At 51.4% G+C, this 16234-nt stretch overlaps 6 protein-coding genes across 6 annotated transcripts; 3 read left to right on the top strand and 3 right to left on the bottom strand.

Moving 5' to 3' along the window:
- Nucleotides 1–5: 5 nt before the first annotated feature.
- L3040_008845 (uncharacterized protein) lies at nt 6–1249 on the bottom strand (the record flags this gene model as incomplete). Its single annotated transcript, XM_007292606.2, has 4 exons — nt 6–276; nt 373–628; nt 771–811; nt 1140–1249. The coding sequence occupies 4 exons, from the start codon at nt 1247–1249 to the stop codon at nt 6–8; spliced, it is 678 nt and encodes a 225-aa protein (XP_007292668.2).
- A 234-nt stretch (nt 1250–1483) lies between these two features.
- On the bottom strand, nt 1484–3112 carry L3040_008844 (uncharacterized protein; the record flags this gene model as incomplete). Its single annotated transcript, XM_007292605.1, has 1 exon — nt 1484–3112. The coding sequence occupies one exon, from the start codon at nt 3110–3112 to the stop codon at nt 1484–1486; it is 1629 nt and encodes a 542-aa protein (XP_007292667.1).
- Nucleotides 3113–4171: 1059 nt separating this feature from the next.
- On the top strand, nt 4172–5143 carry L3040_008843 (uncharacterized protein; the record flags this gene model as incomplete). Its single annotated transcript, XM_007292604.1, has 2 exons — nt 4172–4562; nt 4671–5143. 2 exons carry the CDS (start codon nt 4172–4174, stop codon nt 5141–5143), a joined length of 864 nt encoding a protein of 287 aa, XP_007292666.1.
- Nucleotides 5144–6707: 1564 nt separating this feature from the next.
- On the bottom strand, nt 6708–8012 carry L3040_008842 (uncharacterized protein; the record flags this gene model as incomplete). Its single annotated transcript, XM_007292603.1, has 5 exons — nt 6708–6864; nt 7042–7167; nt 7224–7736; nt 7817–7860; nt 7914–8012. The coding sequence occupies 5 exons, from the start codon at nt 8010–8012 to the stop codon at nt 6708–6710; spliced, it is 939 nt and encodes a 312-aa protein (XP_007292665.1).
- An 858-nt stretch (nt 8013–8870) lies between these two features.
- L3040_008841 (uncharacterized protein) lies at nt 8871–10100 on the top strand (the record flags this gene model as incomplete). Its single annotated transcript, XM_007292602.2, has 2 exons — nt 8871–9986; nt 10041–10100. 2 exons carry the CDS (start codon nt 8871–8873, stop codon nt 10098–10100), a joined length of 1176 nt encoding a protein of 391 aa, XP_007292664.2.
- A 3233-nt stretch (nt 10101–13333) lies between these two features.
- Nucleotides 13334–15064, top strand: L3040_008840 (uncharacterized protein; the record flags this gene model as incomplete). Its single annotated transcript, XM_007292601.1, has 3 exons — nt 13334–13718; nt 13953–14205; nt 14284–15064. 3 exons carry the CDS (start codon nt 13334–13336, stop codon nt 15062–15064), a joined length of 1419 nt encoding a protein of 472 aa, XP_007292663.1.
- Nucleotides 15065–16234: the final 1170 nt, after the last annotated feature.

Genomic DNA, 16234 nt, shown 5'->3' with positions numbered 1-16234 from the left:
CGAACTCACTTCCCAAGCTTCCCCATAATCCACTCCTTGCCCCGGTCCGCCAGCCCCTTGCTCCGGTCGGCATCACTCCTCGTGTCCTCCTTCTTGAACCCGGCACTACTGGCCAGCACCTCCCCCCCGTCCTCGTTCCGATCGTCCCCCACAGCGGTCTCCCAGTTGCCGCCGTCCTTCCTCATCTTCTCCAGCTCGGCAGGGGACGGCTTGAAGACATTCGCTGCGCCGCCCCGGCCGACGTGCGTGGTATTTCCGCTTTCGCGCCTGGGCTGGCTGTACAAACACCATCCCGTCAGACCAGTCCCCCAATCGTGAACTCGTCAAAGGGCAGAGGGCACAAAGGTTAAGGTAAGGTAGGTAGGTACATACCCAACAACATCCTGCGCCCGCCTCGCCTCCTCCCCCATGTCGTTCTTGGCCATGTTCCCGCTCCCGCCCCGCCCCGTGGTGTACATCTCGCCCTTCAGCGTCGGCGTCTCGAGGTTCACGGGCTCGGCGGATGGGTCGGGAGGGCCCATGTTGCCGGCGCCGCCACGGCCGTGGGAGAGGGCGCTGCGCTTCTGCGAGCTTGAGGAGTCGCTGCGACTGATCTCGGCCAGGGATCGAGGAACTGCTGCCATGGCTCCTGGTTGCGAGTTATAAGTAGGGAGGGAGGTAGGTAGGTGGGTAGGTAGGTAGGTAGATATGTAGATTGGTAGATATGTTGTTGGTGTGTTTTCGCTGGTTTGGTGGGGGAAGGGTGCGATGCCAGAAGAGGGAAAAAGTACCTAGGAAAGCCGCACAGTCGTCTGTCTTCAAGGTGATGGGACTAAACCAGACCAGCCAACAAAGGGAGGGCGCAACCAGCGACGATTTATATCGAACCGCACCGCCAAAGAAAAAAAGCCGATCCGTTACACGAACAAAGTGCAAAGGGCAGGGCGTCAAGCCAAGGCTCTAACTACCAAGGTAAACAAACTAACGAGGCCAAAGAGCGTTCCTGCGAACTCAAACGAAGGGGAAAAAAAATGCACTTTGCAAACTCAACGAGATCGAGACGCTGTATGCAGAGCAGAGCAGCGCACAAGCAAACAAGCGAGCGAGGAGAGGCAAGACAAGAAGGAGTCTCAAACGTAATGGAAACACAACGACGTGACGGGTAGACGCGATGGCGCCATCGAAGCTTGATGGCCAACCCCCGAAGGCTTAACTTTCGGTTGAAGCTTGTATTGATGTTGACATTGTTGACATAAACTTTCGTCTCCATCGTTGATTAGGCAAGGGCCAGGGGCTGCACATATTACCACCATACTACTTCTACGTATCTATAGATTGCAGTCAAAGTCGATGGAGTTCATATTGCCAACCTCGTTAGATATCGTAGACTCATACCAGCCAGCGCCAAACGCAATGCAGTGCATGGATCCCGCTATGCAACAACTTCATCACTCATACTCATCATCATGCTCATATTCATTACATCCTCATGCTCACCCAGATTCTATAATCCGATCCCACTCTCCCACCAGTGCTTGCCAGTATACCACCCGATACCAAGAGGCTCCCAGCACCACCATCCATCACCCGCGACGCCAAACCCAAGTCCACGCAGAGGGCTGATCGGAAGAGCTTCGTAGAGCCAGATCCCACCACGCGCGAAATCGTCCGTCAGCCACCACCCGGTATAGAACATCCACGCAAAGACGAAAGCAAAGTTTCCAAACTTCCGCACCGCCCGAGGCATCTTCGTGATCGCCGGCCCCAGAGCCGTGCACACGACCATCTGAAGAACGATTCCCACCGGCTGCAGCATGAAGAAGAGTGGGGCGTGCCATTTGCAGGTGCTGGGAAACTGGCTTATACTGCCGCAGTAATGCAAGAACCCGGAAATTCCAAACGCAAAGAACAGCGCGAGGAACTTGGCAGCTGGCGACTTGGCAGTTACGTACCCCTCTCTGATGAGAAAATTGGTGGGCGCGGAAAAGACAAAGCGAAAGGTCTGATGCCACCATCCACCCCAGAGACCGGCGAGACCTTTGTTGGTGATGTTCGACCACGATCCCCATCTACTGGGCCAGTACCAGGCTTCTGCTCGGAGGCCGAAGACCTGAGGTCCGCAGATAAGAGTGATGAAGACTGGTGCGAGGAGGAAGGCCATTTCGAGCGAGACGATAACAGCGACTGAGCTAATGGTCTGACGGATCATCTGGACGGTGAACGGCGAGCATCCTTCAAGGTACCACGGGAGCGCGTAGGTTGTTGGCCCAAAGATAAAGTAAGGGTCTTTCATCATGACCACTTTCAGAACATCCATCACGAAGTACCCGACCAAGAAGTTGGGCATAATTGCGCGGACCAGTTCTGCTCGGGTGTCGTGTCTCTGGAGGCCGATGCTCGAGAGTCCGGATCTTGACTTGGCCTCAACGGGCTCTCCGAGCGAGGTCTTGACGAAGGGTGGAAGGGCCGGTAGAGGTGGGATAGCAATGTTCCATCCCGGAAGGCGGAAGTTGAGCAGAAGGTCTGATACCCAGTAGAATCGGTCCGTGAAGTTGTCGGGATATGACTGCCAGTAGTATTCTATCTCCTGGTCACTTGAGCCTTTCGCAGACTTCCCGTTCGACATTCCTGTAGGCTGTGATCCTCGATAATTCAGATCCGCCGATCCATTCTCTTTCCTGTGCACACTGGGTTTCCCGTCTGGCTCTTCTCTCGGAGGAGCTCCATTGGCTTGTCTTTTCCGAACCCTCCTATTCACTCTCTGCGCATCAAACTGCGGCTTATTCCACACCAACCACGTCACACTCAGTATAACACCCCAAGCTCCAGTCAGACCCGAGGCATATCCTGTCGCCATCATAACACTCGAATCCTCATTGACCGTTTTCCACTGAAAAGCAATTATAGCCAAGAGGACCGGCCATCGTGCGGCATATATAAGCGGACTCTTCGTATGCGGTATGCATAGGTATGCGAGGAGGGCCATAGAACCGTAGAGATGGTACGGGAGAACGAGAGGTCGCAAAGCACCCTCTTCGACGCGGCGGGCATAAGCTGCGCGGTAGGCGTCCATCACCTGGCGATACGAGGGAGCTGGCCCGGTAGACGTGAGGTGGGGGAATACAGTCTCCATTTCCGTTGTGCCGTACACAGACAGATGGATGGTAGAAAGATAGATGATTTTGGCTTGTCAAGAAAGAAGCGAGGGTTTGCGCTCCATGCGGAATATACATGTATGGCTGAGGGCCGAGGACTGAGGGGAGGCGAGGTGAGCAGTCAGGAAGTGCGTTCGGTGGGAGAGGAAGACGCGATTTACGATTTACAGTGCCGTCACGTCTAACTAAGCACTTCAGGGGTTCTCGCTTTGTCGATCATTGATAATTAAGCAATATCGTTCTTTCGCCAGACAATGCTTCCGAGTTTCTATGTCTTGACAGTTGAAGATAAAAGATAATGTAATAATGGACATCAGCTCTTTCTACCTATACGGATGTCATCGGCATACGATTTCGAGCTCCCTTCCGTACCGAGGTTCTGAACAGAATGTCGGCGCCGACTCGCGACCGACCGGAAAGGCGGCCGCAGATTACGGAGCGGGTAAGAGTTCTTCCAGCGGCGATGCGTTTCTACAGTTCTTTCCAAACATCAGAATATCAGAAATATCAGAATCTCAGAATCTCAGAATCTCAGAATGTCAAAACTCGGATGCATCAAAATGTCGGAGCGTTAAGCAACCAGGCATACATGAATCGCGCTCCGGTCAGATGTCAGTGTAGCCCAAGTAAGACATCAAGAACGGCGAATCTTGAGATCGAGGTGGCGATCCCGTGACATCCCGATAAATCCCCCCAGCAAGCGATCGATTGTCAAAAGACCCCCTTTGATTGGGCAGGGGGGGGCTGCTCCACCGGAAGGGTGTTTGTCCGAGCTCGGTTCCCGAGGTCAAAGTCAAACAATCGCCATCAATCAACGACGTCTACATTCAAAACCTCAAACTCTGCTATTGACGCCAACAACGCCCCCGACAACACAACTTCAAATTTCAATGCGCTTTATACACTCCGCGCATCCAGATTGAGAACAGCAAGCCCTGATCAGAAATCACAATTTTTCCTTTCAAGAACAACATCCCGATCTGATTTGATTCGATTTGATTCGATTCCATTCGCCTACGACTGCGACCACGACCACGATGGCCTCCCTCCGCTCAACCTCCCGCCTCTTCGCGGCCAGCAGACCAGCTTTCCGCTCTGCAATGCCCGTACGCGCATTTGCCTCGCATGCGACGACAGGAGCTGCGCCCGCCAGCAAGACTTCCCAGACTGTGGAGACCTCCAGTGATCCTGCGGCGAAGACAAAGACCTTCCACATCTACCGCTGGAATCCCGATGAGCCGACTTCGAAGCCTCGTATGCAGAGCTACACCCTGGATCTGAACAAGACGGGCCCCATGATGTTGGACGCGTTGATCCGCATCAAGAACGAGGTTGATCCCACGTTGACCTTTAGACGGAGTTGCCGAGAGGGTATTTGCGGAAGCTGCGCCATGAATATTGACGGTGTCAACACGCTTGCTTGCTTGTGTACGTTATTCCCATCTTTTTTTCCGGATCTTCCAATGCCTCGGGCCTCCCCCAATCTCCCCAGCGTTTGGCTATTCTGAACACAAGCTGATTCCTCTCTCCGCACAGGCCGCATTCCTACAGACACCAAGAAAGAATCCAAGATTTACCCGCTCCCCCACACCTACGTCGTGAAGGACATTGTCCCCGATCTTACCCTCTTCTACAAGCAATACAAGTCCATCAAGCCATACCTCCAGCACTCCGGCCCCGGCCCCAATAACAAGGAATACCTGCAGTCCAAAGAGGACCGCAAGAAGCTCGACGGTCTCTACGAGTGCATTCTCTGCGCCTGCTGCTCGACTTCTTGCCCTTCGTATTGGTGGAACTCGGAGGAGTACCTTGGCCCGGCTGTCCTGATGCAGAGCTACAGATGGTTAGCGGATTCGCGTGACCAGAAGAAAGAGGAACGCAAGGCGGCCTTGGACAACAGTATGAGCGTGTACCGATGCCATACCATTCTTAACTGCTCGAGGACGTGCCCTAAGGGTCTAAACCCAGGGATGGCGATTGCGGAAATTAAGAAGGAGTTGGCTTTCTGAGAAGCCTCTGTGGATGAAGGGGACTATGAGACTGGAGGCGTGGTTAGAGACGGCAGAGGGAAACCCACATGTGTTTTTCGGGGGATCGTACCGCGAGACGGCGGGCGTTGTATGCTGAAAGCAGCGAAATGGTCCGAATTTGCGGCCTCGTGTATGAGAGAGTCTTTGCAGCATTGAACTTCCATTACTGTTCGTTTTATCCTCCGGATCAATCTTCTCTCTCTCCCAGCAGGCTTTATACCGTATGTAACCAGTATCTCTTGCCAAGTCGCCATCTGCATTTTGAGAAGCCCAAGCCTCTCATCTTTCCGTCCTCTACTTCTTGCTACGATACAAGTCTGCGGCCATAACTTGCTTCTTTACTCGCTTCGAACTAGATCTTCCCCAAAACAACTGAAGGGGCCAGCATACTCCCTCACAGAAGAAGCTCCAGCGCGGTTGTTCTACAGCTATCACCCGGCCCTCGCTCATGAACTCGCTAGCTCACAGAATCCATCTACACGGTACAAGGAAGATATCAAAGTATACCTGGTAAATGACCAGGCCAATCGTAGATATCCTCGGAGCGAGCTCCTTCCTCTCTCGACGCACCAAGTACCGTACCCGGTAGCATTCCCCTCCTGTGATTTGTCATCTGAAGACCCGAAAACGACATGACCTATTTTTACAAGCTCTCGCTTGCTTACATGGCGTGTGCAGAGTACAGAGCACGTTCTCCGTGCGTATGTACGGTATCTAAATTCCATTCTAGGTAATAATCTTCAATGCAGCTTGATAGGTGGACAGATACCTAGATACTTGTAGATAGGTAGCTATCATCCGCTGATCTCAAATGCTTGCTTACTTAGGTACATTAAAGGCTTCTGATTTTTCAATAAATCTCAACCCAGGTCAATTTCTTTCTATTATGATAACAACGACGACGATCATAGGTACTTGTACAGCAGCGTCTGGTTTTAGCACGCGTGTATGTTTATACCTAAATTTGTGAGAATAAGAAGTTACTTCCCAGCGCGCAAAATACCCATTTTGTCCTGCTTTCAAAAATATACGCAAATTTTTGAAAGAAAGAGCCCTTGTTTCGTCTAGGCTCCGCGTGGGCCACTGGTCGGCTGCAGATTATAGGTAGGTGTGCGACTCAATGTCATGATGATTTCTATCGGCAATGGCATGAGTTTTGAGGCGTAGAGAGAGATGTTTACTGAGAGCGAGGTGTCATCAAGTGAAATAAAACACTTGGAAAATACAATGCTCACTCAGCCTCGGGCATAGATGCAGCCGCAAAGAAGATCATGGCAAGGCCCTCAAAAGCACAGGTCGTTAACAGTACGCCATACGTGGAGAACACTTTTCCGTATGGTTCCCTTATATTGTATTCCCTTCCTTCAGCTGTCGTCAATCATCCCCAGCGATGCATCCAATCTAGAAACAAAAGAAAGTCGTCCCTTGGAAAATGCATCGAGCCACCGCCCCTCCCCCGAAACACCCCAGACGCCACGCCAAATATGCAGCAGAAGACAGACCCACCGTCCATTGTACGCCCGCAGTAAAAAAAAGGAACCCATTATCCAAATTTGGTGTCCAGATTCGCAATAAAGTCTTCTATCGACTCAAAGTACCCGTCTTCGACAACGCTAGAATTGTGGTCTCCACCGGGCAAGGGCTTCCATACTTTCGTAGGAGTCTGGCAGAGTTCGTAAAGGCGGCGCATGTGGCTTGGTCTGGTTCCAATCAGCTCTATGATACGTCGGAGGAGACGAGAGTAAAGGGAAAGTGTAATGGTTGTCAGAAGTTCTCAAGGTGTATAATCAAGTCCCAGAAGGGATCAGGTTTTGTGGATGGAAATTGAGTCATCATTCAAGGAGTGTTCATGAAATGGAAACAGATAGTGAACATACGGTACTATCTCATCTTGTAGACCAGACAGGAAGAGAATCGGAACTTCGGTGATAGAAGGTAGGAAAGTGTCGGAGGCCCAGACTTGATGACAGAGGAGCGTGAGATATTTCGCTGGGGGAAGGATGCTATCTATTTTTAGTATGGCTTTCAGAATTACCACGACAGGGATGCGTATACATACGACGGGATTAACTTTCTCATGCTCAGAAATGTGTTCTCCAGAACCAACCCGACTAATCTCTTGTCGTTCTGGTGCTTGGCTGTCAATTGGATGCTCACTGCCCCGCCCAAGCTCTGGCCAAAGATCACAATGTCATTGTCTCTGGTCTCGGAGCGTGTGCGTAGGTATTCAAAGGCAGTTTGCGCATCGACCATGAGGCCGGACTCGTCTGGCGATCCCGTGGAAAGTCCGTATCCACGATACTCGAGCATGAAGACGCTGCAACCCATTCTCTGGACGAACATCCGCGCGATGGGGACTCGGTGCCCGATGTTTCCAGCGTTTCCGTGGAACATCAGGATTGTGATTCCTTTGCGCATACCCGTCTGTGGGGGGCGAATGTAGAAGGCCGAAAGCTGCTCGCCGTCGGGGGTGGGAATCATCAACTCCTCGAAGTCGGTGATGCCGAACTGGGACGGTCGAGCGACATCGGTGCGGGCATTATCTGGGAGGTGCGACGGGTAGATCAACGCTCTACGACGGTCAGCGCAAGCCAATTGCGAGGAGAGAATGGATTGATTCCCTCCCCTCGTGGTTTTCCGTATGGAACATACTTTTGCTTGAAATAGAGCAGGGAGCTGAGCGCAGTAGCGACACCCTGCCGCCAGTGTAAGTATAGCGACATGCATCACCGCCAGGGACGTTACAAACCGATGAGACCAGGACCGGGAGTCGCATGTAGCTGTACACGGTGCCGACGATTCGGGAGATCTGCTGGAGGTAGCTGCCCGAGTTATCATGGGAAGACATTCCGGTAGGAGGCGGAGGCGGAGGGGGAGGTGGAGGTGGAGGTGGTCGTGGAGGCGGTCGTGGAGGCGGTGGTGAGCTTGATCTTGGTATGGTATGATGCCCAGTCTGGGCCTGGAAAGGCCAGTTCTCCGAAGGTTTATAGTTGTATCAGTCCTGGAGGAAGGGCATCGGCAGAAGGGAGTAAGTAGTATGGTAACGCATCCATGTACGTTGTATGTTTTGCTTGTATGTGAGAGTTTGCAAGTATGTATGTAGTCGGAGGGTCAGATGGGTGAAATCCATACGTATGTCTGTATTTGGGTAAACGACTAAGCGGGCGCCAATACTACTAGGGCAAGCTATCGGCTCATCTCAGTCACCGACACTCCGACACTCCGACACCGACACTCCGACATTCCGACACTCGTCCATGCTCCATGCAGCCGAAAACGAAAAACCAAGCAAGAGAGAGTCAATGCGCCTCGTCAAGTCTCAAGGTCGCGAGTAGGTTCCGATTCGACAACACTGTAAATAGATCAAAATCGCTGGTACGTACAGTACAGTGGTACTACCGGTAGTACAGTATGTGTAAACAGCCGGCCCCGCAGCTGTCAAATGTGGGAAATCGATCATCGACCAGGAACCTACGGAATGATCTATTTTGGAATTTAGAATTTCTTCTCGACGTACAGTAATACTCCTTCCCGCTGCGTCATATCCACCGCCGCGGGACCCCCCCCATTGCCGATCTCACTCGGTACAGGGACTACGTACATAGTAGTTCAACTAATAAAAAAAAATTATTTACATCTTGCTGTTCCACCCCACCAACCCACCAACCCACCGACCCCCCCATCACAGCTAAAAACATTCCCAAAGATGGCCGCGAAATCCTTCAACAAGTTCGAGCAGGACCTCGAGTCTCTCAGGGCCACAGTCGCCACAGCCACCGCCTTGATTTCCCAACTACAAGACCCGTCAGCCCCAACAGGACACACCCAGTCCGAGCTCAACGCCCTGAATCTCGCCCACGATGCAGCGTCTCTGATCCGCGCGCATGCCACGAAACTGTCCCTCCTGATCATCAACAAGCCATTCACAGCATCGGCCATCGCGACGGTCCTTCGCGAACTCGTCAGTGGTCCTCTGCCAGGCCTTGCGTCTGCGGTGGAGTTGTGCGATGGCAGGTACACGAAAGCGATGAGCGAGGAGTTGACCTACCACGCTGCCAGTGTTTTCACCGAAGTAGGAATCCTGATCAATGCCATTCCGCTCGACGGCAATATCCTCAGCGACGATGCAAAAAACGGCACTGGTTCGACCGCGGGGAAAGGTAGTCTGGCCATGACGGGCACCGTATGGCAGGCTTGCGACGCGGTAATCGAGTTAAAGAAGATCGGTATTGCCGGCTTGGCGGTCCGGAAGGCGGAGCAGTACAAGGCGACGCTGAAAGATGCGCTGGAGGAGCTGCAGGAGTGGGCTGAGGAGGAGTCGGACGGGGAGGACGGGGATGTGGGGAGTGCGGATGAGGATGACGCCCAGAGGGCCGTGGACGAGATGTTTGGGTCGCAAAAACACATCTCGGCTGATGATCCGGAGAAACTACGGCCGAGATTGGACGGCTCGCTGAAGAGGTTGCGGTTGCTGATCTTGATGTATCAGGCAGTCGTGAAGAGACGGCTCAAGACTTTGCCTGCATTTCCTCTGGCTGACTTAGCCATTGAGACAGGGAGGTCAGATGGAGCCGATAAGAGTACAGAGGAGAGCAAGGAACATGGGGAAAGCAAGGGTGCGTCAGTCGTTCACCGTGTGGACAAGGCTGTAGAGCTGATGAAGGAACTGCCGGATATTGTGGACGAGCTCGCCAACGCCTTCTATGAACTCGACAAGGAAGAGATTGACGAGAGGATGATACAATGCTTCACTGCTGGAGCTGAAGCGGTCGAGTCATTGAAAAAAAACTGGGAAGGAAAAGAGGACGAGTTTACTCTCTGGGTATGTCTTGCGAAAGGGCTGAAAGTCCTTTGCACAAAAGCTGATCTGAACCAGGCCCAGAAATTCCAGAAAGCCTTAGTCTGGCATGAAGGAGATGTGAAGCCGGGACAGTAATTCATTTGCTAATAACCTTAATCAACAAATGAAACAGTATTCAAAGCTGTGAGGATGAAGTGGATAGCATGCAACGCATGTTTACTGTCTTTTCCCAGACGACGATGGCATTGCTGAGGCTGGTACTACTAAGCTCCTCAGCCCGAGACGGAAATCACACGATTTCCAGAATTGGAACTTGCAGCATCGAACCGATGCTGTCAGGGGAAATGCTCTAGCCGAGTCGCTCAAGGGCACGACTGATGAATTCTTCCACGATTGGTATCTAACCTTTTCCGCCTTTGGCTATTGGAGGCATCGCGGGCAATTCAATTCCACCACACGCCGAGATCCTCGTCACTCATGGACACGGCTTACGATTCACACCAGCCTGGTCACGCATCCCACGGCACCCGTCGACGCCAACCGATTCATCCGAGCAGCCGCAGGTCTTTTCATTCCTCAGCTCTGAAGGGGCTGCGTGCTGCGGTCCCGAGGGGAAACCGGCTAATGTCCAGCCTTGATGAGACATCGATCATGGATCTCGCTCGCAGCCTGTTGGACGCCTTGGACGCCCTACCTCACTCACACTCAGCACGAGGGGTTCAGTTGGAAAGATGAGTCTGGCGTCCAGCACCTACCTACAGGCTGATTGAAGAGTCTGCAGGCGTGCCGGAGAGACTAGGGGTCACGAGCATACCATACCACACCACCACAGCGAAATGGTAGGTCGGGGCGGTACGGCGGTACGGCGGTACGTGCCGCAGGCATTTTCAGGAAGTTATTGTGTGGAGCATGGCCCATCGGATCCGGATTTGGCGGCCAGGCCCCGATGGAGCAGAAGAAAGTGCCATGCCTGAGCAGCGACCGCGGCAGCGGCAAGCCGCCGAGGGTTAACTGGAAGGTCGATTACCCGCGATTTGGGGCATTCAGTTGGGTGGGCTGTCCGCTGCGACGGGAAACGGGGGACGGGCACGGGCTCCGGATAATAGTTAATCCAACCGCGACGACGGAGCCGAGAATGAATGAATGAATGAATGAATGCACTCTGAATGCCTTCCTGCCTTCCTGCCTTCCTGCCTTCTTGCCTTCTTGCCTTCTTGCCTTCCTGTCTCATGCACCTAATCGATCCCCAAGCGTTCCCCGGGCCCAGTCATGCCGACCCCACCCCTATCGGCGCCAAACTCTGAAACGTCTTCTCGTCTCTCTCGTCTCTCGTCCCTCTCGTCTCTCTCGTCTCGAGTTGCCCTGTTGCAGGCTTTCTTTCTCATTTCGTCGTCCCTCCCCCCCGTCATCTTGCAGCAAATTGTCGTCTGAAGTGTTGATTCTTGGCGATCTTGTTTCGTGTTTCATAAAGCGACTTGTCTTTCGCAGGGTCCGGGGGGCCCGGGGGCCCGGGGGCCAGGAGAAATGACGCATAGCCCCTTTCTCGGATCGTGAAGTTAAGCTCTTCTCGCGTATAGTTGGCGGATCGAGGGTTGGGTTGGGCTGGGTTGTCTAAGCGTGTACAGTACAGTAATGGCCTGGAACCACTAGGAGACTAGGGGGGGACTAGGGTGCACGTCTCACCTTTGGAGGCTACCATATAGACTTCTCTTAAAGCTTAAAGGGAGTAGCTTAGATAAAACAACCTCACCTTATATTTGTACAAGATCGAAGTCTGTATATACTACTACTACGTAGTACGTATATATTTGCGGGAGCGAGATATCACGTGTCCTAGGATAACTAGGTAAGTACACTATCAAACTTTAAGCCAATCAATCCAGGTAGAACTATCATTAAAACTCTTTTCCCAAAGAAAAAAGAAAAAAAAAAAGCTAACTAATTGATTCCAAAGTATTAAGAAGAATGAGGTATCGAGAAAAAAAAATGAAGTTTGAAGATTTTAATAAGGATAGTCAAAAAGCATAAGTAATCAAAAAAAAAATATATATATATATATATCGAAAGGAAAAAAGAGAAAGAAAAGTATAAGATTTAAGTAGCAATAAATCGAAAGAGATTGAGAATTGCGTATGAAGAATGATTATACACGTAGTAAAAGGGGATATTTAGTTATGAAACCAATTAGAAAAGAGGATACATGATGGCTGGAAGCCGTCAGGAGGGACTAAGGTGCACGTTCCAAATAGACTTCTCCTAGGGAAAGTAGGGTAGTAGCTTAGATAAACAACCTCACCTTATACTTGTATACTACTACTTCCTCTCTCTCCTACAGAAGTAAAGGCCCGGGCACACTTTGGGTTTAGTTAGTTGTCCGAGTCCGATTTTTACTGTCCAGATTATACGTAGTACAGTAGAAAAGACGGAAGACTGAACCGACCCCTAGACCCGGCTAAATGTGATTGAGGGCTCAGGCAACAGGTTAATGTACGTAGTACTACTATCGGTATCTAAGTACTACGTAGCAAGCCCCTTTACAGAGGTACAGCGGTTAAGTTTTCCGACCCACTTTGGAAACTAGCTCAATCGAGCAACACTTTTACGGTCCCTCGCTCAATTGCATACGGCTGTTAAGGATGCGTAAGAAAAGGTGGGCGAATGTGAATCTCAAGCGCCTGCTAAGATATGCCGGAGCGCTACCGGGCTGTAAACGAGGCAAATGGGAAATCTATAAAAATATTGAAACGTTAATCCTTTTCTACTGTATAGAGTACTACGTATATGTTGTACCATCGCATTCAGCGATACGGAACGGGGGAGCGTAATAGAATAGTATTGCTCGATTAAGCTAGTTTCCAAAATTGGGTCGGGAAAACTTACCCGCTGTACCATCGTACGGAAGGAAAGGAATAGAGTGCTGTCCCGAGGATCGTACAGAGTATACTATAGTACAGAGGTACAGCGGTAAAGTGTTGTAACCCTTGCTACTTCACAGCCACTATTCTAATCTAATTGAGCAGTAACCTGACCTTGATACAAAGGCAAGTATTACTCCGTAAGGCTTTTCGAGATTCTATAAGGTTTCGTGCTTAAGGTAGCAGTACCTCTGTAGGTACTGGTTGGAGTATATTTGTGAGTAGATTCAATACTCATCAGATCAGGGGAAAAATAACTATATATGAGTGTTATAGATCCTCCAGGGATAGACGCTCATTTCTTTTTCAGTTTCTGCTTTCCTGTTTCTTCTACCCGCACTCCCTCCTTACAAAGCCCCTCTTGCTACGTGAGACCAGCACCTCTACCACACTCGCTCCTCTGAATACTCACTTACTCACTTACTCACTCGCTCTCTGGTGGATGCCATCACCATGTTCACTTCTTCCTACTTAATTTTAGTCGCCATTTGCGGTGCAGCGCAAGCGCTCCCCGAAGTTCGACACAAGCACCTTGCCCGAGCGGCAGCAACCATCGACGTCGACGTCAACACCAAATACCAAAAAATCGACGGCTTCGGCTTCTCCGAGGCCTTCCGCAAAGCCAACAACATCAAGAACCTCCCGACCAAGGAGCGCGAGGAGGTGCTGGATCTGCTGTTCAACACCACCACCGGCGCCGGTCTGTCCATGCTCCGGATCGGGCTTGGCTCGGCTCCCAACTCCCAAAACGGCGCCATGAACGCCATCCAGCCCGTCGACCCGGGTGGACCGGACGCCACCCCGAAGTACGTGTGGGACGGCGATGACAGTGGCCAGGGTGAGTGATGCTCTACTACCTACTCCCTTCTCTCTGTTCGTATATATATATATATATAAAATATATATATATTATATATATACACACAAACATCTACATCTACATACACATACACATACACATACACATACACATACACATACACATACACATACATATACACATGCACATACACATTCACATCTACATCCATATATAAACGTCGGCACACATATACTGACCGTGATCGCACAGTCGCTGTCGCCAAATGGGCATACGAGCGCGGTGTGCGTGAATTCTACGCCAACCCGTGGAGTGCCCCCGGCTACATGAAGACCACCGGCAACGATGTGGGTGGCGGATACCTGTGTGGAGTCCCGGACCAGGTCTGCTCCAGCGGAGACTGGAGAAAGGCCTTCGCCAACTACTTGGCCCAATACGTGAAGTTCTACAAGCAAGAAGGAATCCCCATCACCCATCTGGGATTCCTGAACGAGCCCGAATTCGCGTAAGTCGTCGTCGTCGTCGTCGTCTCCTCCCCATTGCCCGCCGCGCCGACTCCACTGACATCGATTCCCTTCCCCAGTCCCAAGTACGCCGGCATGATGTCCAATGCTGCGCAGGCCGCATCCTTCATCAAGATCTTGGCCCCGGCCATGAAAGCTCAAGGTCTCTCGTCCGTTGGGCTCACGTGCTGCGACTCCATGGGCTGGGATGCCCAAGCTAAAATGACGGCCGAGCTGAAAACCGCGGGCGCCGCGGATCTGCTATCACGGATCACGGGGCACGCTTACAGCAGTGCCTGCGATGACAAGATCCCAACCAGCCTTCCGACCTGGATGACCGAGTACGCCGATCTCAAAGGGCCCTGGACGACGGAATGGTACAACAACGGCGCCAAGGGTGAGGGTATGTACTGGGCCAATGCGCTCCACGTTGCCTTGACCAAAGCACAAGTGAGCGCCTACCTCTACTGGATTGGCGTTGAGGGTGGAAAAGTCAACACCAAGCTCATTCAGGTCACCGGCGAGACCTACGAGGTCTCCACCCGCCTCTGGGCCTTTGCTGGATTCGCGAGAGCCGCGCGACCAGGCGCCTTCCGGGTCGCTACTACCACTTCCAGCAAATTGCTCACCAGCGCCTACTTGAACCCTGATGGGACTTTGGGCGTGGTGGTCCTCAACGAGGATGCGGCCGATACTGAAGCCACCGTCTCCCTCGGGGCCTTCAAGGGCCGGAGCGTCACTGCTTTCGTCACAGACAAGACCCGGACCGGTGCATCCCTGAATGCGAAGTTGAGCGGAAGCACCGTGTCCGGATCGATCCCTGGTCGATCCTTGGTCACCTTCTTGGTGTCAGGATCTTGATCGACCACCGGCTAAGCAATCGAAAGGTGTGATTTGGTGTTTGGTAACCAACGCATGAGATCCGAGCTTTCTTGGAGTCGAGAAAAGGATATCGGGCTTTGGACTTGGATCAAGGTTTACTTTCGTTTTCGTACTATCTATCCCGCCCGTAGGGGAAGGGAGTAGAGTACTTACTCGTTTCGACACTCTTTTGAATTGCATTCTGGGGTATTATAGGGTGATATTAGGTCCATTCAAGAGAAGATTACAGCTGCACAAGGGTTTGGCGCTTGAAAGATCGATTTGATGGACTGTATATAAGCCCTCCGCCTTGCACGTCTCCGTACCCCCCCTTGGGAGGCCCTAGGACGAGGAGCGCATGCTACGCTTATAGTCCGCCAGACGTTAGTAAATATAACAACAACAACAACAACAACAACAACCGACGCATGTGATACTTATTGTTGTTATTGTGTGATCACCATTTAGCGATACGATACCACTACAATTACAAAATCCCCCCGGTGATGACAGAAAATCGAGTGAATCTCAAGGAGGGAATAGGTAGTTTTTCCAAATCCCAATCTCCAAATCCCAATCAATCAATCTCCTTTTCCCACCATAACTCTCTCTTCTTGACGCAATCGAGGTTTCAAACCCACAATTTCTCATTCTTCAACACCGCTTGCTGAGCCTGGTTTCAAACGTCACCGAATGAAAGCTCGAAGCAGCTTGGAAATGGTTGATTTAAGTGTTTTCGCTCCCTCGCTAAATCGTCGGTAGATGTGGAATAGGTAGGTACTGGGTCTTTGGTGCACCGTTCCCAGGGGGTATAGCAGGGGGTATACCTAGCAAGGGGCAATAGAAGAGTATACAAAGGTTTTAAGCCAATTGGAATGAAGAAAACATCAACCGATTCAGATTCTATCATAAGTCCGGTTTCGAATCCGCAACGCCGAGGATCATATCGTTGCACTTTATACTACGTATTAGCGTGGAATGGGTTATCCTTAGCATACCGGTAGTTCATCCATACGTCGGATTCGCTTCCATGTACTACTGTACTACCGGTACTTGCTAAGTAAAACAAGGTTGATTAACCGCTATCGACGCTCCTTACAAGCCAAGATTTTAAAACATGGTCTCAGCTACCGTACTTTACTACGTACGAGTCGAGAGTTGATGGAGGCT

This window comes from Drepanopeziza brunnea, assembly GCF_022702325.1.
Source record: "Drepanopeziza brunnea f. sp. 'multigermtubi' strain 214-2 chromosome Unknown ctg19, whole genome shotgun sequence".
NCBI classification, from domain to species: domain Eukaryota; kingdom Fungi; phylum Ascomycota; class Leotiomycetes; order Helotiales; family Drepanopezizaceae; genus Drepanopeziza; species Drepanopeziza brunnea.
The sequence above is the reverse complement of the archived record's forward strand: the minus strand, read 5'-3'. Positions and strand labels throughout refer to the sequence as shown.